General features: G+C 35.8%; 2 protein-coding genes across 4 annotated transcripts; one reads left to right on the forward strand and one right to left on the reverse strand.

Moving 5' to 3' along the window:
• The first annotated feature begins 1,750 nt into the window (after positions 1-1,750).
• LOC113237298 (probable cytosolic iron-sulfur protein assembly protein Ciao1) lies at positions 1,751-6,970 on the forward strand. 3 transcript variants are annotated; one of them, XM_026473692.1, is made up of 6 exons: positions 1,751-1,805; positions 3,884-4,090; positions 4,171-4,302; positions 4,780-4,956; positions 5,164-5,357; positions 6,759-6,970. In XM_026473692.1, the coding sequence occupies exons 2-6, from the start codon at positions 3,897-3,899 to the stop codon at positions 6,941-6,943; spliced, it is 882 nt and encodes a 293-aa protein (XP_026329477.1). In that variant the 5' UTR covers positions 1,751-1,805; positions 3,884-3,896; the 3' UTR covers positions 6,944-6,970. The 3 variants fall into 3 exon arrangements, with proteins under 3 accessions (XP_026329477.1, XP_026329476.1, XP_026329475.1); XM_026473691.1 differs by lacking the exons at positions 3,884-4,090; positions 4,171-4,302; positions 4,780-4,956; positions 5,164-5,357; positions 6,759-6,970 and adding exons at positions 2,105-2,407; positions 2,496-2,683; positions 2,767-3,513; XM_026473690.1 differs by lacking the exons at positions 3,884-4,090; positions 4,171-4,302; positions 4,780-4,956; positions 5,164-5,357; positions 6,759-6,970 and adding exons at positions 2,109-2,407; positions 2,496-2,683; positions 2,767-3,513.
• Positions 6,971-7,014: 44 nt separating this feature from the next.
• On the reverse strand, positions 7,015-23,165 carry LOC113237054. The gene is made up of 6 exons (XM_026473301.1): positions 23,002-23,165; positions 12,054-12,212; positions 10,625-11,954; positions 9,864-10,533; positions 7,389-8,362; positions 7,015-7,304 (listed from the first exon to the last, which is right to left on the reverse strand). The coding sequence occupies exons 1-6, from the start codon at positions 23,056-23,058 to the stop codon at positions 7,204-7,206; spliced, it is 3,291 nt and encodes a 1,096-aa protein (XP_026329086.1). The 5' UTR covers positions 23,059-23,165; the 3' UTR covers positions 7,015-7,203.
• Between the last annotated feature and the right edge of the window lie 59 nt (positions 23,166-23,224).

Below are 23,224 nucleotides of genomic sequence, written 5' to 3' on the forward strand. Positions count from 1 at the left end.
CTAAATGGATTTTTAATTTTTTTTATTCTCGAACAGTTTATGTTAAATTTGATCATACTTTATATGGCCCAAAGAAGGCATTTAAAGGCGTAATGCAAGGAGCAACACTATCACCTCGGATTTATATATTATACACTGCACGATTATATAAATTCCTGAAGTTGAGTAATCTATATTTTTTACAGTACGCTGATGATATTGTGTTGTACACATCTAGTAGAAATTTATTACAAGCACAAAACACTATCAATGAAGGCTTAAATTGTATGTATCAATATTATAAAACAAAGAATTGTTAGAAGTCACTATGATTATGGTTTAATAGTTTTTGGAAAATTTATGAGCCCATCCCTATTTCGAAAATTGGAAGTCATTCAAAACAAAGGTCTTCGAATCATAACTGGTACAATAAGTTCTACACCCATTAATTCTTTAGAGATAGAGGCTGGTATATATCCAATTGATGTAAAACTTCAATAACTTACAGAAAAATTCACAATGAAAGTTTTAGCCAATAGGCAATATTTTTGTTTGTTTGAAGATTGCAATTTATTACAAGGGGAACATATTAATGAGTTAAAAACATTATGTAAGTACATAGATCATAATGAGCAGTGGGTACTTAGTACTTTGGAAATCCAGTTTGTGAGTCCTGTGATCTGCAAAGAAAAACTTCTAAATAATGATGAATTTCTGTGGTATATTAGTAACAAGAAGCAACAATATCGGAATATTTACACAGATGGATCCAAAACCAAAGATAACGCTAAAGCTGCCTATTATGATTCGACTGCTAAATTTGGCCGCTGCTTTAATCTGGACAAGAATACTTCGATATTTACAGCTGAAGCTTATGCTGTATATGCGGCACTTCAATATTTATCAGACATCAATCACTCCTTTTTCCTGATCGTAACTGATTCCTTAAGTGTACTGAATTGCCTGGAGAGTCATAAAATATCTTACAAAACTAATATCTATATCCTTAAAATCAGACAATATTTATATGAAATTAAAGATAAACGTATAGAATTTATATGGGTGCCATCACATTCAGGAATAACGGGGAACGAAGTTGTGGATAGTCTGATGAAAATTAATGTACCAAACATTAATGAAATTGATCCATCATCATTTTATTATTCACCACCATCAGTTCCTATGACCGATTACTATTCAGTACTGAAAACTCGTATGTTTGATATTTGGTCACGAGATTGGGAATACACGAAACAATTGAAAGGAAAATGGTATGGAGAAATACAGAAGAATATTCCCACGAAACCCTGGTACTTTAACTTAAAATCACCATCAAAAAAATTTATAACAACCATCAACAGATTACGCTTTGGACATGGAAAATTCGCAGCTCATTTGAACAGATTAAAACTTAGAAATTCAGCTACATGTGAACATTATAATACTGATGAAGCCACTCTCGATTACTTACTTCTACATTGCCCTGCCTTCAGTGTGCAAAGACTGCTTCTTATAGATGGCCTACTAAAGATTTATAAAGAAGAAGACATCCCCCGCCTCTTGCCATCTTTACTACAGAATACGAAGACTTATGAACATATATATATATATATGTATACATTCTTTCCACCATTGAAAAGATACCTTCAAATACTTAGAAGAATATATTGAAAGAAAAACTTTTATTTAAAAGATAGGAAAAAAAATTAACGGTTTGGCTTGATGGATTTATTCCGATGCCGTAAAACTAATATTTAAAAAAAACAACTTGCGGGTCACGGCTGTACATTTATTTGTACGTACAAGTGATAATTTGCCTGAAATAGGTATTCAATAACTTTTATAAATGCACATTTAGAACTTATTATTATTAAAAATATTGACTATATTTCTTTAAGACACGTTTTTGCATTTGTAAGGTAATTGTAGTATGTTTCTTATCAACATAACCTCTCAATTAATCTGTTTAAAAAAGTATTAAAATTGTTTATAAATGAATATTTCCGGTAATTGTGTTAGAGTTTTTAAAAATTAAACATAAAAGCGTCATAAAGTTATTTTTATAAGTGTTATGCTATTTCCCTTGTCGAAAAAACGGACTAACATATACGTGTTGTGTGAACAGAAAGGTAACCACAAAGTACCACATTGTAAGCAATGGGAAAACTTGAACTACTTCAAAGTTTAACTGGACACAAAGGGATAGTCTGGAATGTGTCATGGCATCCCCAAGGCAATGTATTTGCTTCGTGTGGTGAAGATAAGACCATAAAATTATGGAGTAAAGAAGGACAGAATTGGACCATAAAAACAGTACTTGTGGATGGGCATCAGCGTACTATAAGAGAAGTAGCTTGGTCTCCCTGTGGAAACTTCCTAGCTTCGGCTAGTTTCGATGCGACTACAGCTATATGGGATAAGAAAAGTGGTGTGTATGCAGCTAAATCTTAAAGAATACTGTTTTGAAATTCACAAACATTCAAATAATTAAATAATAATGAAAGCTATGTTTTAAGGTCAGTTTGAGTGTAATGCAACACTGGAAGGTCATGAGAATGAAGTCAAAAGTGTAGCATGGTCACCTTCAGGACAACTACTGGCAACTTGTGGTCGGGACAAATCGGTTTGGGTTTGGGAAGTAGCGGGAGATGATGAGTATGAATGTGAATCTGTACTTAATGCCCACAACCAGGATGTTAAGAAAGTATGTATGGAATTTTCTACTGCAAACTATAAAAATATGTAGATACATTCCAAAGAGTATTATATAATAGTTTTGTTTTATAGGTTGCATGGCATCCTTCTTTAGACATCCTAGCTTCAGCTTCATATGACAACACAATAAAGATGTATAAAGAGGATCCAGCTGATAATGACTGGGCTTGTATAGCTACATTACAGTCGCATGAGTCCACCGTTTGGAGTTTAACATTCGACAAGACTGGAGAGCGACTTGCCTCAAGCAGTGATGACAGAACTGTAAAGATTTGGAAGGAATATAAACCAGACAATCAGGAAGGAGTAGCAGTTACAGAGAGGGAGTCTGTTTGGAAATGCGTTTGTACTTTATCAGGATATCATACAAGATGTGTTTATGATATAGCCTGGTGTCACAAAACAGGATTATTGGCAACTGCATGTGGAGATGATATTATAAGAATTTTCAAAGAAACTGAAGATTCTGACCCCAACGCACCTACTTTTGAATTAGTGTGTACTAAGCAAAATGCTCATTCTCAAGATGTGAACTGTGTGAGCTGGAATCCAACAGGAACTCAAGAATTACTTTCCTGTAGTGATGATAGTGAAATAAGAGTATGGAAATTTTCAGACCTTGATGAAGCATAATTCCATGAAAATGTAATAAATATCTTAGTAAGCTCTAATCATTGTTGTATTGCTTAGACAGTCTTAAACATTGTTTTATTCCGGAGCATATATTAAGTTTATCATTTCCTAAGTTTAAAAACTACATTAAAAATATTTTGATCGAAAAATCATATTACAAAATTGAAGACTATGTGTTAGATAAAGATGTATGGAAAGACGACATGGCTCCAGAATCCACACAAATTTGATTCAAAGTGTATTCCATAGCATTTAAGTTTATTTGAAAAGAGCAATCCCTAGAGTTTCTTGCTCGTTCTTCTCAGGGAGGTCAGCGTAATGAACGAGCAGTAGCTTAAATGTGACGATTTCAAGTGTAAATTTATTTTACCTATGGAATAAATAATCTTTGACTTTGACTTTGACTTTATATACATTATGTGGCAATATATTTTTATTATATATCTTACATTTGTTTTATTGTACATAACATTTATTTCTATCGATAATACTAATATATTTTTTATTATATCAGACCAAACAATCTTATCACATGAATTTGTTTCATAATTTACAGTGGACATATTCTGATGCTTATTGGACTAAGAAGACATTTTAGGGTAGTCGTTAAGTGTTCATACTGTACCATTACTAATATGTCAACTGGAGAAGGGGTAGGAGTGCCATTGAGTAAGATATTATCTACTTTGGAGAACTTCGCTCCTAAACTACTGGCCGAGAGCTGGGACAACACTGGATTGCTGGTAGAACCTTACACACCAAGGTATTGCTTTTAATTTTCTTATGTAGATATTACTGACACAAATTTGACTCATATTGTTTAAAGCAGTGTAAATGTTTCAGGAACATATCAAAAATCCTACTAACAAATGATTTAACAGAAGATGTGGCTCTGGAAGCATATAATAATGGATGTCAAATGATTATATCATACCATCCTCCGATATTTGCTCCTCTGAAATCTGTTGTGCAAAGGTACATGTTCAAAACACACTGTTGTATTTAATAATTACACTACTATGTAACCAAATAAATTACTTTTTATTTATTTATTATGTTTAATTTTCGTTTTTTGCAAAATGAGGCCCTGAATCCTCGTTCTCCATCCCACATTCGTACAAAACAATTATTGTCATAAATACCTAATACTCGATCAAAATAAAAGAAGCATGTTGCGAATTAACCTTCATATTTGACATCTCTTGAGTCATTGACTTTATTTGTAAATCAATGGGTTGAGTATTACTTATTTGACAGTAATTGGTTTGGATGGATGTTGGATGGAAAATCAGAGTAGACCCCCAAAACCAATTTAGAAAAGTTCATTATATCCTACCAATCAAATCAAACCCTAAACCTCTTCCACTAGTGTCCAGCCTGCTAAGCCACTGAGGTTGTATAAATAATATTTCAGTTAAATACAATGTAACATTTTCATAATTTCTGTTTCAGTACATGGAAAGAGCGTATTGTATCCTTTCTACTTGAGAACCGTATTTCTTTATATTCCCCTCATACAAGTTGGGATTGTGTACAGGGAGGAGTCAATGATTGGCTGGGTTCTAATTTTGCTGTAGCTACATCAAAACCTATTCAGCCTGGAATTGATCCGAATGTAGGTGCTGGCAGGTAATTTGGATTTTTTTATTGGCCTGTTAGTATAAATGTGTTGAAATAGTGTTCCTTCAAATTCTTTCAATTATCTTTAATTTTGACAGAATTATAATACAAATTTTATTATATACAATTTGAGTAGAAAAACTGTCATGTAATAATTGGTGCATTTATTGTAATCCTTCTCTTTAGTATTAATTGATCATTATTATCTTATTACAGATTTCTGAAATTAGAGAGTAGCATTTCTCTCTTAGAAGCCATCACGAAAGTCAAGGAACTGACGAGGCTCCAACATGTGAGATTCGCGATTGGAAAAGATAAAGTGTTAAGCGATGGTGTAAATACGGTTGCGCTGTGTGCTGGCTCTGGATCGTCCGTACTAAAGGGCGTCGCTGCTGATTTGTATTTAACTGGTAACAATTAGTGCTACTGACGTTTGCACTATCACTATTTTATTATCATAGATAAAAGTACACTCCCAGACATAATTCGAGCCACCTCGCATTTTCAAAGTTAAATGCCCTAAGCTTAAACAATGTTTGATTGATCAAAAACTATAAAGCAATTTTGAAAGTAGTGTACTAAACGTGTTTTCCATAAAAATTTGTTTAAAATTTGGTTTTGCAAAACTGGGGTAAATCTTTTTCTTCAATCATAATACCTACTTCTGTATTCTAGCCCTGATTGGCTCTGGACCTTTTGGAGGGAAAAGTGTCGTTTTTATTTTGACTTTCAATTATTTTGTGAAATCTAGTTTAAAGTGGAATAGGATAGTGCTATCGTGCCTTAATCGAAGATTAAAACACGAAATTACACGAATCTCGAACTAAAATACCCGTATCGGCCCGTTCTATGGAATCCCGAGTCAATCTAAGCACGCCGCCTCAAATTGCCTATCCTCTTTGTGGTGGCCATATTTACAACAATATAATTAAACGTTTATGTTTTCGGCTGAAGGACTTTGTTTCCATGGCCAGCAATAAATTAAAAAAAAAAATATTCTAGCCCTTTAAGACAAAAATGCGAGGTGGTCCGAATTATGTGTTCGGAAGTATATATAAGATCATGCAATCGTAATTGCAAATAAATAGACTTTAACTCTAGATTTTAGTTATTCTTTTTAAATTCATCTGAGAATATTATTTCAAGACTTTCTGAGAAAATTTTATTTTTAGCCATTGACATTGTATACCTATTAATTTTGATGACCTCCGCGGTCGAGTGGCTTGCACGACGGTTTTCACCATAGATTTATATACTAAATTTATCGTTTTCACGCTGTCGCCATCTCTAAGGTCCTGGGTTCGATCCCCGGCCAGGCCAATGTAGAAACTTTTCTATATTGCCTCCGTTCTGGATGTTTGTGGTACCGTCCTTGTTTCCGATTAAAACTATAACACGGGTGCTTCAGGTACTTTGAGATTATAGGACCGGAGCAACATATGTGATGTTGTCTAGTATTTATTATTTATATTCATTTGTTACATAATATGAATAATATTGTAATATGAAGTCGGTTAAAACTAAGTGATTATTGGGTGTGAAGCTAATGTCTGAATAATTAATTATACTTTATAAAGTTTTATGGGTTAACAACTTTAAATTTATAACCTCTTTTTACCAGCGCGTTGACCTGTAGGTCAATGCTTATACGATGAATAATAAACAGAATTGTATTGTCTGTCCATATCTTTAAATTATATGATACGTCATAGTAATTCGTAATAGACCAATTTTACAAGTTGTATCTAAATAGTTAAACTGTAATGAAATACCGTTTCAAAATATGGTTCACTATTTTTTTTTATTTGCAGGGGAAATGCTCCACCACGACGTGCTAGATGCAGCTCAGAAAGGAATATCAGTGATCCTTACAAACCACTCTGACTCGGAAAGGGGGTACTTGCGCATATTCAAGACCCACTTACAAGCCAGACTGGAAAATCAAGTGCAAGTCATTGTAAGCGACATCGATAAGGATCCTTTAACTACCGTTTAGTTTCCTTGCATTTATTAGCTACGTAAGCAAAGATTGTTGTCTGATTAATAAAACAACTTTCTAGTTCTATAAATATGTTTATTAATTTGTTACACTAATGATTAATGAAATTTTAAGAATGTTAATGTACTCCTCATAAATAGTGTGTGTGAGATCATTGTTACAATTTCACATTGAATTACGCCACAAAAGCGCAAATAGGATTCAAGTGAAGAATATAAGGTAAATCACGACGTCGAATCAGACTAGCTTTCCTTGGGCTATAATAGTTGGCAAGTTCGTTGTACATGCATTTTTTTCTTCCATTTTCTATCCACGTAATTCATCTCGTACGGATCCCAATGGTGTTCTGGAAACTGCACTGAAAGACGGTCATTTTTAATACTTTATGTTTATAGTTTTTGTTAATGTGTCAGTAGAGCATGCATGCACACGACTTACTTACGCAGGGCAATTTTTTCTGGTGCTTTGTTTTTCATTTTATGTTCTTTTGGGATGTCTGTATCCCTTTCTCTGATTGCCTTTTTCTTTTTGGAAGTACCAGATGCAGAGACTTTGCATATAGATGATACCGTTCCGTTTTTATCGTCGTAGTTTATTACGTACTCACTACGTTTGGGTGCTTTACTATCCGGTTTTGCATTCGGAACTTTGTCTATAATGATTTTTTCTCGACCTCTGGAGTTTGTGGAATGATGAGTACTTTCAGGTTTCGAGTAAGTTTTTTGCGGTGTTTTAGTAGATTCTTTTCTTCTACCAGACCTATCTTTAGATAAATTTCCTGTACGATGTTTCACATCCATATTTTCTTCAATTATTGTTTGGTGTTTTGAATCCCTCCTATCATCTTGTTTATTTTCTTCTTCGACAATCTGTTCACTGTTTTCTTTAGTCGGCCGTCGTTGAGCAGATCTACTTCTGTGTTCTTTTTTTGAAGTCTGTCTATTATTATAATCATCATCCGTTCTTTCACTTGAAGACTTTCTGCGAGGACTTGAAGAATTGTATATTTTTTCATTAGAATAGTCGGGGGTGGAAAGTTTTTCAGTTCTTTTCACTCGAGTGGTTTTCGGTAATGAATTTTCTTTCTTCTCTACACTATCTGCGTCAGCGCGCGATTCTGATGTTACTCTTTCTTTATTTTCTGACCTGGCGTGGGTACAATTGCTTCGCGATTTACGAGTTTCAGCAATTTCTGTGCGTTTGTTGCTACTTGTGTCTACTTTAACGCGTGTTTTTTTCTGTGCTTCTAACTTACGGCGTACGGAATCTGTCCTTTGAATAGTATTCTTAATTTTCCTTTCCTGTGCATTGAGATTTACATACAGTGGTTCTTTCTCTTCGGATACTTCACGTTTCGTTGTTGGCGTTCTTTTGGTGTTGGAAGTACGACCTTCAACATTGTGACTCGTTTTTGACCTGCAATTAACAAGTAACTTGTAACTGACTCCGTCTGTAAATGTAATAATTAGGAAAACTAGATAGATAGATAAAAACTTTATTGCTCACACACAAGAACAAGAATAGTACATAAACAACTTAAAACTAATGTAGGCAAAGGCGGTCTTATCGCTAAGAGCGATCTCTTCCAGACAACCTTAGAGTTAGAGGAATGCTAATCGGAGCGGGAGACGTAGTGTGCCAATTTTACAAATATAAATAAAAATATGAAAAAAAAAATTGTATAAATAAAAAAAAAAATACAAAATAATAAAATTAAATAAAGACACATAGTAATTTATAAAATATTTAAAAAATAATGATATATTATACCTACGTAGATATATGTATATATAAATATACCTAAATAAACTTATACTTACTAATACATACGTTGCAGACCAGGACCGTGATAAAAGATATTTACGCAATCCGGTTTTGAAAATAGGTAGCGACTTAGAATGTCGGATTTCAAATGGGAGATCGTTCCACAAATTTGCAGCCTTAATAGTAAAAGAATTTTTGTAATACTCGGAGCGAGTGAAAGGAGGCTTCAGTAGGTTATCCATTTTAGACCTTAGTTCACGGTTGTGATCATCCCCGAGGAAGTGAAAGCGAACCTTAAGGTATGGCGGAGTACGAGGGTCGTTTAGAACATTGTAAAGTAAGCTGAGAACGTGCTCCTCACGGCGCAACTTGATAGGGAGCCACTGAAGCCTTCTCCTAAATTCGGCCACATGATCGAACTTGCGCAATCCGTATATGAATCTGATGCAAAGATTCTGTAGACGCTGGAGTTTGCTTAACAGATCCTCGTTAAGGTCAATCAAACAGACATCAGCGTAATCAAGAATAGGTAAGAGCAACGATTGCGCAAGTTCAACCTTAGTCACAGGAAGCAGATTTTTCCAACGCCGCAATGACCCAGAGGCAGCAAACACCCTCCTACTCACCTCAGCGATATGTGGCGACCAAGACAGAGTGGAGTCAAAAAGAACGCCAAGATTTTTAACAACATTACTGTAAGGCAGAGGGAAGGAGTTGAAGAAAAGCGGGGGAATAGTGGCATTATTTAATTTGGCGATTTGCTTCGAGCCTCCAACGACGATGGCCTGCGACTTGTTAGGATTGACCGTAAGGCCATGGGTTCAACTCCAATCGTGTATAGTCGCGAGATCGTCATTAAGTTCGGCGATTAAGTTGTCCACGTCGTACACAGGGAACTGAGAATAAATCTGAAGGTCATCGGCGTACAAGTGATACTGGCAAGAAAGTAAGGGAGTAAGGGAGTTTATAAAGATGGAAAAAAGAAGAGGAGAGAGAACCCCGCCCTGAGGTACGCCTGCAGTAACGTCACAGAAGCTAGAATGCTTATTGTCAACACGAACACATTGCCGACGCCAAACGAGATAGTGGCGAAACCACTCCACTACCAAATCTGACACAAGGAAAACTAGTTCATATAGATCTGTGTACGTACCTTGGTGGAGGAGACATTTTTCCTAGAACTTGTGAACATATGTCCTGAGTTCTTGGTATTTCTATAGAATTCAACGTATTTGTTTTTGGAGGCGCAGATATACTTCGAGTAGAAAATGTTATAGTGTTTTCCTGTCGACGAATCCTTGACCTTCGCGAGTCTGTAGTTTGAGCGCGTTCCTCATTAGCTTGTTCAATAACTGGTCTTAATATTTTCTTTTCTTTAGGATCTAATAAACTGTAGTCATTTTTGGATCGCGCTCGAGGTGTGGGTACTGGAGCAAAGTTGCTCTTAACAGGAATGTTTTGATATTCAGGAGCATCTTCAGATTCCGCTTCGCTGTTACAAACACTGTTTGAAACCTTCTGTATAAGTTTCACCGATTGAAAAATATCATCAATACTATCTCGTTCAGATTGTAGTCGGTCGACATATTTGGATGTCTCCGTGATGGGCTGTCTTGGACTCTTGTCAACCCCAAAATAAGTTAAATCACTGTCTCGAAGTTGCCTTGTTTTAGCTCGCCCTGGTAAAGGAGACATTTGCAATGTTCGAAGCTTATTTATAACAAAATTCGTATTCGATTCTTGGATGTAATTGTTAGTAGAAGTACTGTCTTTGAGCTCAAAGGCAGACCTTTTGACTTTCAAGGTATCAATGATTTGTGGACCTGAAACAAAGGTAAGTACAAATTATTACCCGAATATAAATAGTATTTTAGTACAGGTGCGTAATTCATTACAACACAATTTCTTATATACCTGTGTTGGTTGTCCTAGATACATTATTTTTAATGATATCTATATCAGTATCAGTCGACGCAGTTTCAGTGCTGTACCTCCTCTCTTGCAGCTGTTTATTTATTAAAGACACAGCTGTAGGCACCTTGTTTGAAAAACTCCTGTCATCATTTTTATCGGCAACGTCGTCGTCAGAAGACCCAAATACTATATTCTCTCCTAAAAGATATGGCTTGGGTTTCGGAATTCTATTTTTGAGAATACTTTTTGTAGCTGCTGTATTCTCATCGATTTCGCTGGTTTCGTTGTTGATAGTAGGTGAAAATTCACTAGGCTTTATTTCAGGGAAATCCTTAATAGTTTCGCCAAATAATGTTATAGGTTTCTCGAAATTACCATGAATAGGAACAAAAGCACTTCGTCTCTTTCGAAAATCGTTTGATGGTGGCGGCTTTTCATCAGTTGCAATTATGTTAACCACTCCTGTTTCAGCAGCAAAGTGCAGTTCAGTCTTACAGAATCCTACTTTTTTTACTTTGCGGTCCCCGTCTTCATTTGCTTGGTTTTTTCTATATTGATACTCTTCGTTAGTTTCAACCTTAATTGGTACTGTTATTGTTACTCTCCCTTTAGATTGTAAAGCAACACTGTTTTCGAGAGGTTCTTCAACAACAACATCATGTTCTCGTCTAGGTTTTATATGATGACCTTTGTAAAATGACGAACTTGGCCTATTTTTAGAAAGCCAATCCTTAAACGTCCCTTCGTGTCTGTCTTTATGATCAATTAATTTGTCATCAGGTTCATTAACAATTTCGGTAGACTTGCAAATGCCACTATCCGTTGAGGATTCCATTGCAAGTGTATCGTTGCTGTAGGATATAGTTTCGTTCAGTGGTGATGTATCCTCAAAGCTGTAACTTTTTCTTCTATTAGTCCAGTCGTTACTTCCATTTAAAAGTGATTTATATTTAAGAGTGCTTAAAGCTACAGGTGCGTCTAGAAGAGGTGATAATCGACAACTGCCTTTTCTATTTAATGGTACGTCGCTATTTTCAGAGTCATATGAATGTTTTCTGATTACACTTCTGTGATGTCGTGAATCTAGATCGATGATGCTGGCATTATCAGTGGAAGACGATTCTTCACTTGGCATTCGTATCGAATTACTTCCTGAAGAACTTCTCCATTTCGAAGGTTCTGAAATTTCAAAATCGTCTGGTTCTGTGACTTTGTAATTATCGGTATCAGTATTGAATTCGGGGGCCGCGTCCAGAGGGGTTGAAGAGATCTCTAAAGGTTTAAGCGGTGTTGTCGGCGATTCCAACAAGTTGAAGCCAGATGAGATCACCTGAAAAAAAAAATTTGTTCAGTTGCAAGATATCAAGTAATGTAACAAAATACACGAGACGCACAGATTCGTAGTTAGTATTGTAATATGGAGGCGTACCCTTCGTGAAGAGTGCATCAGAGACGATACGGCTGGTAAACCTGGCCCCGCAGAGGAGTGATAAGCGGCACGCATGACTCGCACGCGCGCACCCGGTGCACTAGCATTTAGCACCTCCATAGCACGCGCCACGTGTCTCGTTACACCGCCTTGCGTCACCTGTACAAAACAATAACTATCCTATATAATATATATAAATATATGTAAACCATCTTCATCATCCACTACAAGCCGTACTTAAAGCGGGCATCCATCACTTACTTGAGTAACCTGCTCAAAGGTAAGGCGAGGATAGAACCTTTCATGGCTAAATAGTTTCTTCGCAAAGCAACAATATCAATTATTGACAAAATTGTATTTCTTTATGGTCATTGATTTATGAACTGCACTGGGTACACATCAGGAGTAGAGTCATTTGCCTGTCACATATAAAAAAATACACCGTTGCTATACATTACTTTTACTGATCATAGATTTGTAAAAAAAAACTTTACTGTTTATTTATTGTCGTACATTCGTATTTCAAAAAAAGTTTAAACTATTTTCTTTGTTAACCATCATTGTTAACGATGTTACAGCAAGGTGTGTTAAGTGTGTTAGAGTACTAGATAAGCAATGTAAACATTTGAAAAGCCTTTGTATGTACGTACGTTTATGTATACGTACCTCGCTCGTATTTCGCGACTGCTTTCAAGTGATTTTTAACATGAAATATTCATGAGTGAACTTTATGATGGCCTCAACAGTTATGATAACTGTTAAAGTTCTCGGTACACCATGTGAACATACTGTTAAAGTGCATAGGTACCGTACGCGGACTTTTTGCTCGATGATCGTGACGAATGTGGATTAACTACTTTTGTTGCTGATACTTGAGAATTCAAAATATACATTATTTTATGCGTTATTCATGTTGATATTTAATTAGATTGTAATGCTAATAAGCTTCGTAGATCCCGTTATTTACCAACATTACATATTTGAATAGAGTATTGTTGATAATTTATCTAAGATAAATTCTCAACTTAATGACTACGTACTTAAACAATTCTCGTTAGATTGATATAGGTCTGAATTTGAGGGCCGTATGATGTCATACATGTAACTGTGATGTCACTAGGATTTCACTGAAATATTATATTACCAAATCAATTACGATTTAAGCTTAAGAACGTGCAGCCTACGCACTTAGAATAGGTACCTAATAACTTTTATGTTTCCATTATTTCTTGAAACACTGCGTAATAGTGTAAGTTTAATTTTCAATGGGTCCTTTAGCGTTTGTAGACGTCAATGTGTGGCTTTTTGTACGACCTTAGTAGATAAAGCTGACGTTTATTGGTCGAGAGTGACGCGATCACGGGGGCGGCGATGAAATTGCGCTTGCGCTTCACACGATACGATCTTTCCAATGAACGTCTACGTTTGTAGCTCACAGTGGGAGTCAAACATATTTTAATATTTATAATGCGCATACAAATGACCGTAGAGTCTCTTTAAATGATCAATAATCTCAAACTCATACCGTCAAGTTAATGCCTACACTAAATTTAAACTAAGAAACAAATGATAGATGATGCACCTGCAAGTGAATTGTCAATATCAAGTCGAAAATAAACAAACAGAATACACATTATTATTTCCTAGAAGAGTTATGTTTTAAGTAAAAGGCGAAAACTAGCTAAAATGTGACTTGCTTCACCTTGGAAAATGTCTACAACCGGTTCAGGGTCAGTTATAACAGTGACTCACGAAGGGTTTTGTTGTCATATTGCTCTCATACAATCGATGATCACATTCGCGGAAGAACATAGGTACAAACACCTGAGACTTTTAAAATAAAAGTACCATTTTAAAAGTCTGGTAATTTTTGCCAGGGTATTTAAAATACCCTGCTAAAACGGTCTAGCCTTTTTAGCCGGGTACTTTTTTAATGCAACAGAACAAAATTCTGGTAAAAATTACCGTTAAATATTATACATATTCCTACTTTTATTCTAAATAAATTTGCAACAGTCAATTTTTGTTAATGTTAAGGTCTCAGAACAAGCTTGCATAAAATGAAACTATTGACTCACACATAGCAAACTCACGTTTCCCGACAAGGAAACTTGTATATTAACGAACTATCGTTCCAATCTTGTCTCTCACATTCCTATTCTTAGGTATCATGCCCACTTAGTGTATAGGTATCTGCAAGTTCTATATATGGTAAAGTAATTGCAATTATATGTCCAAAGCAATTAAAGTTTAATTTGTTATATCCTTAATCAATTTTCCCAGTTAGATTATGAAAAATCTTAGTTTCAATTCGTTAGGTTAGCATATAATAGCATATAATTGTTCAAAACTACCAATAACCTTTTACTGTCAGTATTATCGATCAAGGTTATCGTGAGGAGACGGTGACGTCACTCGCATGATCGAACGCTAACCAAAACCAAAAGTGAGGTCACAACCCACTGATCTGCTAGACAAAACACTGCAACGCTAACACGTATGTGTCGAGGACATAACGGTTAGCTTACGCATATAAAGAGTTTATTCGAAAATGAGACAGGTAAAACTATACTGCCTTCGTAACGAAAAAAGTACTATGCGTACTTCATACAGCAGTTGTGCCTTTTTACGTATATGTATGTATCATGTGAAGAAGAGTGAAGTTAGAGTGACGTGTAGCGGTCGACGACTTTTGAAGACATGCCGGGGGCGCCCGCGTTTTACCAACGACGTGTCTTTTCACAAACTGCAGGAAAACCCAATCGATCTGATTCATAAATTAGTTTGCCGTTATTCCAAGAGAAACCAAACAGATTAATTTTTATGTTAATGCATGCGTGTATAGTGATATTTCTTTACGTAACGTGTTTGTAAGTAACTTTGTATATAACTACTCACAGAAAAGAAGCTTAGTCGTGGAGGAATCATTATTCTTAAACCGTTTTTAAACAGTTAATCATGTTGTACTAAAATGGCCAATTTCCTAACGGTCCTGCCCGAAAAATGAGATTTGATTGTTTCATCACGTTGTGAAACAAGCGATAAAAAATAGTTGAATATTGATTCCCATTATTTGAGTCATAGGTCAAAGGCCTCGCAAAAATTACGTATGTGAATAGGTACAGTTTACGTACGCCTATAGAATAGAATGAAAAAGAAAATGTAAACCTATGAACCTTTCAATCTCCGAAGCATTCATATTAAGGATACTTATCAATTAACGACTTTTCAACTTGAATAATGAACAATACATACCAAACTCTGGCAAACATCAACGTTACTATTAACACCCGGACACACCAGCTAATGACAATTGCAAAAGTATCTTAACTCCAGTCTATGCTATTAAACCGCTGGAAAGATGGCATTAGGCAGATGATACTCGTCTGAAAATAACATAGTACAGTATAATAGCGGATGCGCTGAGCGAGAGCATTGAGCAGCCTCGCGAAGCGGCCGAGGTCTTTACGCAGGATTTCCGCCAAATGCACACGACTCGAACAATTTGAAGCCGACAACCTCTCAGGCACCAGAATAACTGCTGGTTTACTCTTATATTAGATGCAACTTTACAACTCCGCGAATAAAATCAACTAATTACCTACACCTCTGCGACGCGCTTGCGCTAATTGTCTAACCATATTACTAAAGCACAAAAGAAACGCAAATCTCTTACGTTTTGTGTCACGTTCCGGGTTCAGTAATCCTTTTTTGTACGAACAAGAAGCTCAGTACTTCAACAGAGTTATTTCGTTCATCAACATTTAACCTTATAGATTTACAAAAATTTAAAACAAAAGCATGTACCTAAAACAAACTTTTACCCGAGGTATAGGTATGGCAATGATGTTAACAAGGCTTGTCGACACTTTGAGACATCTTCAAAGCTTCAAAAAGTGTTGTGAAGTTATTGACGGCTCATGGACAACATAATCAGAGAGTGGATAAAAGAAGATTGAAGATGTTCTCGGAACGAGAGACGGATTACAATCGCTGGACCGATTAAGAATCTACATTTGATCGTTCGAAATTTTTAAAACAAAGAAGTCTTGACGTAAGTAACAACTACATATTTTTAAAATTTATTTATATTGTTAAAGATAAAGAAGTCCAAGTGATTCGTTAAATATTTAAACGTGCACGTGGATCCCATTGGCGTGGCAGCGAATATTTTATGATAATAAGTGGACGGCTACAACGTTGATGTCTCTATTGTACCTCTCCAAACCATCAGCGTTTTTAGCTTGTTGGATGTTACACAATGATATTGAATTGTACCCAATTTTGTCTCACCGTTGTTGTACCTGTACCTACGTAAAAATTGTAATTCTGAAACTTGATTGAATTGAACTGAAGCGTTATTACACTACGTACTGCTAATTACAAATGATTACATATATAAATATGCGACTGCTTATTTTTTTATTATTAAGCCGTCGCCACTCTTTCTCCGTGAAAACTTGTAAGATCGCCTGTTCTACAAATTGCCATTTGTAAGTAGACACATTTCGTGAGTACCTACTCATTCGTTTATGGGAAAAGAAAGCATTGTGAGGAAAATTTCATGTGGCTGAAGGTTTAGAAGACATCATATCCATTCTAATTGGGTTTTTGTCAGCTTAGTGGGATATGGTCTAAGGTTCAGTTTATATTGCGGTGGAACGGAATGGAAGCGACCTGGAACTTTATGGCCACTGCTGGGGAATGCTCGCGCATTCTGCGGAAGATCTTAGCTCGTATCTAGTTTGTACGTTACACAATTGGCCATAAAGTTAATTATGCTATGTACGATATCGTTTAAAATTCGCTTCCATTCCGTTCCACCGCGATATAAATTGAGTCTAAATATCGATTATAACCCCATGTCTAAACATTTTCTTTACTACCTAGAAGGGAGCCGAGGCCAGAGAGAATTATACGAATTGTTACGCGCAAACTGTAACACCTGTTTATTGATATTAATACTCACAAAATCTGCACTTTATACGAAATTAGAAGGAACTAAATTTTACCTTACAGTGATACATAAACATGGGTACGTAACTTATACCTATTAATTACGGAAGCTTTTATTTCTAGGACCTGCATACTGAACACATGAAGATGTAGTTAAGTACAACAGTAAATCTAAAAAGAATACATATCTACAATCTTTATTCTGAATTTCGCGAAAACGTAATAATTCTTTTTGCTACTCGAAATACGACTTTGCTTGTACTTTATGTCGCCCTTCAAAAAATTAAAGGTGTAAAGAAATTGGAAAAAGATAATATTTTACAAAGTTTACGTTTTCCACGGTGTGTTCAAATGGTGTAGGCACATGGACAAACAAATGTAAAGTCGCAAAATAGGACGACCACGAAGTACACTTATATATCAAATCGAGAATTTTCTTAAAAAGGTTGGTGTGCGTATTATGAATATAATGACTTGTATGAAAAGATTGATGAGAGCAATTGAAACAATAAAATTTTGTAGACATCGAAAGTATCTGCCTACCCCAATGGAAATCCAAAAGCATGTGTATGTATGCAAATTTTTATGTGTTTGTAGTCTAAACTGAATGTTAATTTTCAAGTTGCTTTACGTATACGTATATTTCTGTTTCTTAGTTTTTAATAAAACATAATAAATTAACTAAAAATAAACTTAATTTTTTTTCTATCATCGAGTATTGGTTATATACACGATGTTTTCTATCTAACACTTTTTAGATCTGCGATTTAAGCAACGCCTCTCGCGTGTAGTCATTTGTAAAATAATTTTTGTGGTGTGCTTTCTTTTGCTACCGTGCAATGTTATCACCATTTAGGTATTTTTATTTTTGTATGAAAGTAAAATCTAATGAATTATTAGGTCATGACACAAATTTGTTGTTAATGGTGTTAGTAATATAGTCCTGCGAGTCCCATTTACGAACAATCTGTATACCAGCAATAGTTTTTGATTTATATGAATTAGTCATTTCGTTAATCATAAACATTACTGTTACATACAACAAATAAACAATACTGTGAACACAGGGATATTTTTATTTACCAAATTACTCAATGTTCACACGAAAATTAAGTAGGTACATTAAAATCTCTTGACAACAGACTTTTAGTAAAATTAACTCAAATCGATGACTGAGATATAGGCAACTAAAAAGTGCTTCAAGTCCCTTCGCGAAAAGCCTATAAATAATACTCGACCACGTGAAGCTTCATTCGCGTCATGCGTCTTTTAATTTGACCACAGACCACATAAATACTAGTAATTTGACAGAGTATTATTTGACAGTAAGGCTCAACTCACACTGGCGTAGAGTCGAAGCGTCGCGACGCGTCATGTTTTTCGCCTATAATATATTCATCGCTATTTTCCCATTATTAAGGTACAAATTTGAGTTATGCAAATATGGAAATGGGCGTCGACGCTTGGATGCAGTTGAGCGCGTTAGCGCGTCGTCACACGTCTCTTGAGCGCAGTGAGGCGTCAGACGCCGACCACACTGTGATCCGGGCGCACTAATGCGAGTGTCATCGCGCAACGACGCGCGTCGCCAAGCGTTGTAGTTGAAAAACAGGCCGCGACGTGACGCTTCGACTCTGCGCTAGTGTGAGTTGAGCCTAATTGTTTCAAATGAATATCGGACAGACAACGAGAGCGTTTGCCTGATTTGAAGGTGGTACCGCACCCTCAGATAGTGTACCGTGTAAGTCATTCATACCTAACGTTCGTTTATACCAAATTTGAATAATTGAGGACAAATTAACTCTTATGTAGGTAATTTTATTACTTATGTTTATCGAGGCTGATAAAAATGCAATTATATTACCTAAGTAATGTAGCCTAGTAGCAGTAGAGCTCCTTGTAGCAGCAGTAGTAAAACAGTTTTTGTTTCGTTTTCCCTTTACACATTGCGCTTTTTAAAATAAAATTGGTTAACTATTAGGGTTTTCATATTGGGATCATGCAAGATCTCAAATTAATCTGTACTTATGAATAGAAAACATAAACAGCGTTTTAGGTTGTGAACGTTCTTCGATGTGCAGGTTTCATAACAATGTTTACTTTCGATGTATTGCTATTAAACATCACAAATGTACGAAATTAAATTTATAGGTACCTAAGTACAGTTGCCACAGGGATTCAAACGTCCGCCTCGCAATCAAGAAGCAACCGTTCTCCCACTGAGTTACCACCGCTCTTGCTTAACTACTTTAGTTATTGCCGAAACGTTTTGAAATTGTGACCACTTTGTATCGAAACGGCGTCATTGAAGTCTTTTTGTGGAAACATTTTCAACACGCAAGCAAAAGACATCAACGGGTTTATAATGAGAGCTCTAATCCACTTTCCAAAAAATAGCTTGTAATTTAAAGCAGTCAGTAGTACGGTTTTCACTAAGTTATTGTAGTTAGACAGCTCTTACTTCCGGTGACTATAAATATTCAAAGATTATCTATTTCAATTCAATATATTTGCAAATAATTTGAAATATATTCTTTATACTCTTTATGGGAAAACTTTTACTTATTTCTATTTTGCTGATTTACATGAAACTCATACAAAGTTCAGTAAAGGAACGCATTGCATGAAACATTTTTTGTTATAATACCAAGTGACGGGACGAACAAGTCGTGTGTCTGGTGGTAAGCGACACGTCGTTCCATAGTTGCGGTGCCACTCTGAGCTTTAAGAGTGAGCAGAGGAAAAATTCCTAATCTTCGATTTGATTTTAAAGGGGTATATCCACTTTAAAGTTAAAAATAAAATATTGTATGAGTAAAAAAACGATATATTCAAGCATAGACATTAATCAGAAACATAAAACAATAAAGTTTCCTTGATAGATAAAAATCACGAAATGACCTCTAATTTTCACATTTTTTCGAGATATCCTCGAAATGCTACAGGTTATTAGGACAAAAATTAGATAATTAATTATATTTATGCATGATCGACAACTGTCACTGCGGTTTTTTTTAATCCCTTTAGTTTTAGAGTTATTCCGCCAAAACGAATTTGGTACTTTTAATGCGCAAAATTCAACATCTACTGTCGCATGTCACGCGAACTTCAGGCATATATTTGTTTCACAAATTTGGGCGGAGCCAACGTCAAATCTTTTTGGCATGAGAGCTCTTACCCGCGCCCGTCACCCCGAGACATAAGTTCACAAATCCCATATGCCTGTAATTTCACCAGCACCCTTATCCTTCCAAACCGGAACGTTCGTCCAGAGAAGTACTGCCACCTTACCTATTGCGTGGCAGTACTTCTCTAAACGAACTGTTTCAAGGAGCTCTACTGCTACGTCATATTCACATACGTGTCGGAGAAGGTCTACAAAGTTTAAAGAATACATTTATATTTAATTTTACTGAAATTTGTAAGTAGTATTCGTAAGTGGGTGTTTCCTGTCATAATAAAACTGAATTTTGGCCTTCAGCAGCAAAGGCCACAGAACTCGTATCTGTCTCTATCACAAATTGACATCGATTATAACAAAAAATACATTAATATTTTTTGTTGTCAACTCTGTAGGTAGTTCGTGCGAATGGTCTCACCGAGTACTATAATCTAAATTGCAAATCTTTGCCAAAAGATTTGTTATTTTTTACTGTAATACGCAGTAGGTATCGTGCGTACGGACATTGACACCTTTTTATATTCTTGAGTACTCTACCACTACGGGGGTTCGCAAATCAGCATTACTCCGCCTACCATTCAAAAGAAGTGATAATGATATAATTATTATGTAGGTATTAGTATTACATTGACAAAATATTTACTCGCATAAATAAATCATTAAAAAATATTATATTTAGTCAGTAGCCGTAATAGCCTAATGGTTTCAACTACCGCCTCTCAAGCAGAGCGTCGTCGTAGGTTCGAATCCGGGCTTGCACCTCTGAGTTTTTCGTAATTTATGTGCGAAATTGAATTGAAATTTGCCATAAGTTTTTGGGTGGAAAAAAAACATCCGGAGGTAGGTAACATGCACATATCTGCAATGATTTGTGTGAATTTTCGAATCTGTATTGGGCCTGCGCGGGTACTACAGCTCAAGCCCTCTCAATATAAATATATATAAGTATATATAGGCTAATTATACATATTCAGTATATTTAAAAATCGTTACGGTCATGTGCTTGCTTATATGGGCGAATATTTATTTTTGAAGATGTATAATTTAAAACAAAGATTTGAAATTATAAATATTATAATAAGCAAACATTCATCACCGTGTGATGTTTACTATATGTTGACAACATTTAGATAGTACGTATATTGCATATATTATTGTTTCATTTACTAAGCTTATTAGGAACGACTCTGTTATGTTCGCGCTCCGCTAACGCACTGAAACAAAAACATGGTCGAGACCATTCAATTATCACCGAAGTTCAATGTTTAGGTCACGGTCTTTCTTTGGACACTGCAATGTTTTCCTTTCTTTTGAAGCATGAACTAGTTTCTTAAACAATCCCTTTATATTGCCTTTCATTAAAATATCCGTGGAAATTGTGACGAGTTTTGTTTTACGCCCCGAAGTCGGTTAATGTAACCATAATGAACGGTATTTCTCAATTGTATCTGTTCGTCTAATGAATAAGGAACAAGGTAGACGATGTCGGTAACTTCCTCGCATCAGTCGCTTTCACCATGAGATAACCGACGAATTGAAACCGTTGTTTGCCGGTGATTTGCTCTCCTATGACTCGTGCGATTTCCTGTCACGCACTGCATTAATTTGCAGCGCGGAAATTTTGTTTTCTTTCATATGGAATGAAGATGAATAATAATGGCCGTTTATGGTGTTTTGAAAAGTTCTAAAGTAAAGAAACAGTTTGTATAACGAATGATGATGATTTAAATTTTGTGACTTTAGTCACAATGAAGTAACTCTTTGTTTTAAGAGTTTAGGGGTTTCGTCTGAAGCACTAGTTTAATTTTACTGGGGATTGCGAATTCGTCTTTTTTGGTCAATTTATCGGAAACACACACAAAAAGTAGTCGCGCCTAAAAACTTTTGAGTGTGGGTGTTGAAGGGGTTAGGTACAGTTACGTTTTGACTTGTTGATTTCTCTGCATGCATTTTAGCTGGCTATAAGAAATATTTCTGCAGATAAACGGTATAAGTAGCTTGTCCTAAATAAAAATTAAGGAACAAAGAAAAAAACGTAGCGAACCGGCTCGAACAGGTTCCGTAGAAATTTACTTACTATTTTGAATCATCGGATAAAGAAACACAAGGGCTATTATCGAAACTGGTGTAACAACACGAGCAACCAACGTCGTTCTGAGTTTTAACTCCGTAAAAGGAAACGACGGCTTTGCTTTTGGCAATGACCGCTTAAATCGGATTGCCGTAATTCAGGCCTTGTCACTTAACGCAGTTCCTATAGCTTAGGGAGTAGAAAAACATCGCATTTGGCCATAATGATACTTCCTTAAAAGGATCTACAGCGATATCAAATGTACCAAATAAATTAAAATCTAAATTATATGCATTAATAAAACACGATAAAAGTCAGTTTTTTAAACCGCTTTATGAAAGCAAGCATCAGCGATTGCATCTATAGACGACCATTATCAATTCAATGCAAGCAAGTTTTATATAAGAACACGTAACGTGCTATCGTTAACTTTCATAGGTCACCTAGAAAGCTCGCGGTAACATTGCAATGCTTAAAATATTAAGGATCATCATAAGTGTTCGATTCAATGCTTAAGTAAATTTAACGTTTTTAACATAAATAAAAGTTCGCAAAAACAAACACAGTAATAAGACGTTTGCCAAGACCACTTCTTACCTAAATAATATAATAAAAAAATATATTCCTTGAAAAATGCAGTGTACCTACAGTACAAAAGTGTTTTTTCAATTACATATTTTGACGTACTAAAAGCTCTTAGAGTTAAAAGTTGTAGAGGGGTAGTCGGACGGTGGCCTCACCTTTCCATATTCGGCGGTCCCGGCCCACTCCCGGCGCCATTGACCCGCCACTTCCATGTCGGCTCGGTCTCGGTCGTAACAGCTACACTCAGGAGCACTAGGCTCGTTCGATCACTGCGCGCCACCACGATCGCTCAGCGCGGTGGTTCAAAACCTACTGATCGCGCGATTCGCGGCCCGCGCTCACGCAGCCTTAGCCCACAAAACAAATTTAAATATCGTT

The sequence above is a fragment of the Hyposmocoma kahamanoa genome, unplaced genomic scaffold (genome assembly GCF_003589595.1).
Source record: "Hyposmocoma kahamanoa isolate Upper Pololo Valley unplaced genomic scaffold, ASM358959v1 93, whole genome shotgun sequence".
NCBI classification, from domain to species: Eukaryota; Metazoa; Arthropoda; class Insecta; order Lepidoptera; family Cosmopterigidae; genus Hyposmocoma; species Hyposmocoma kahamanoa.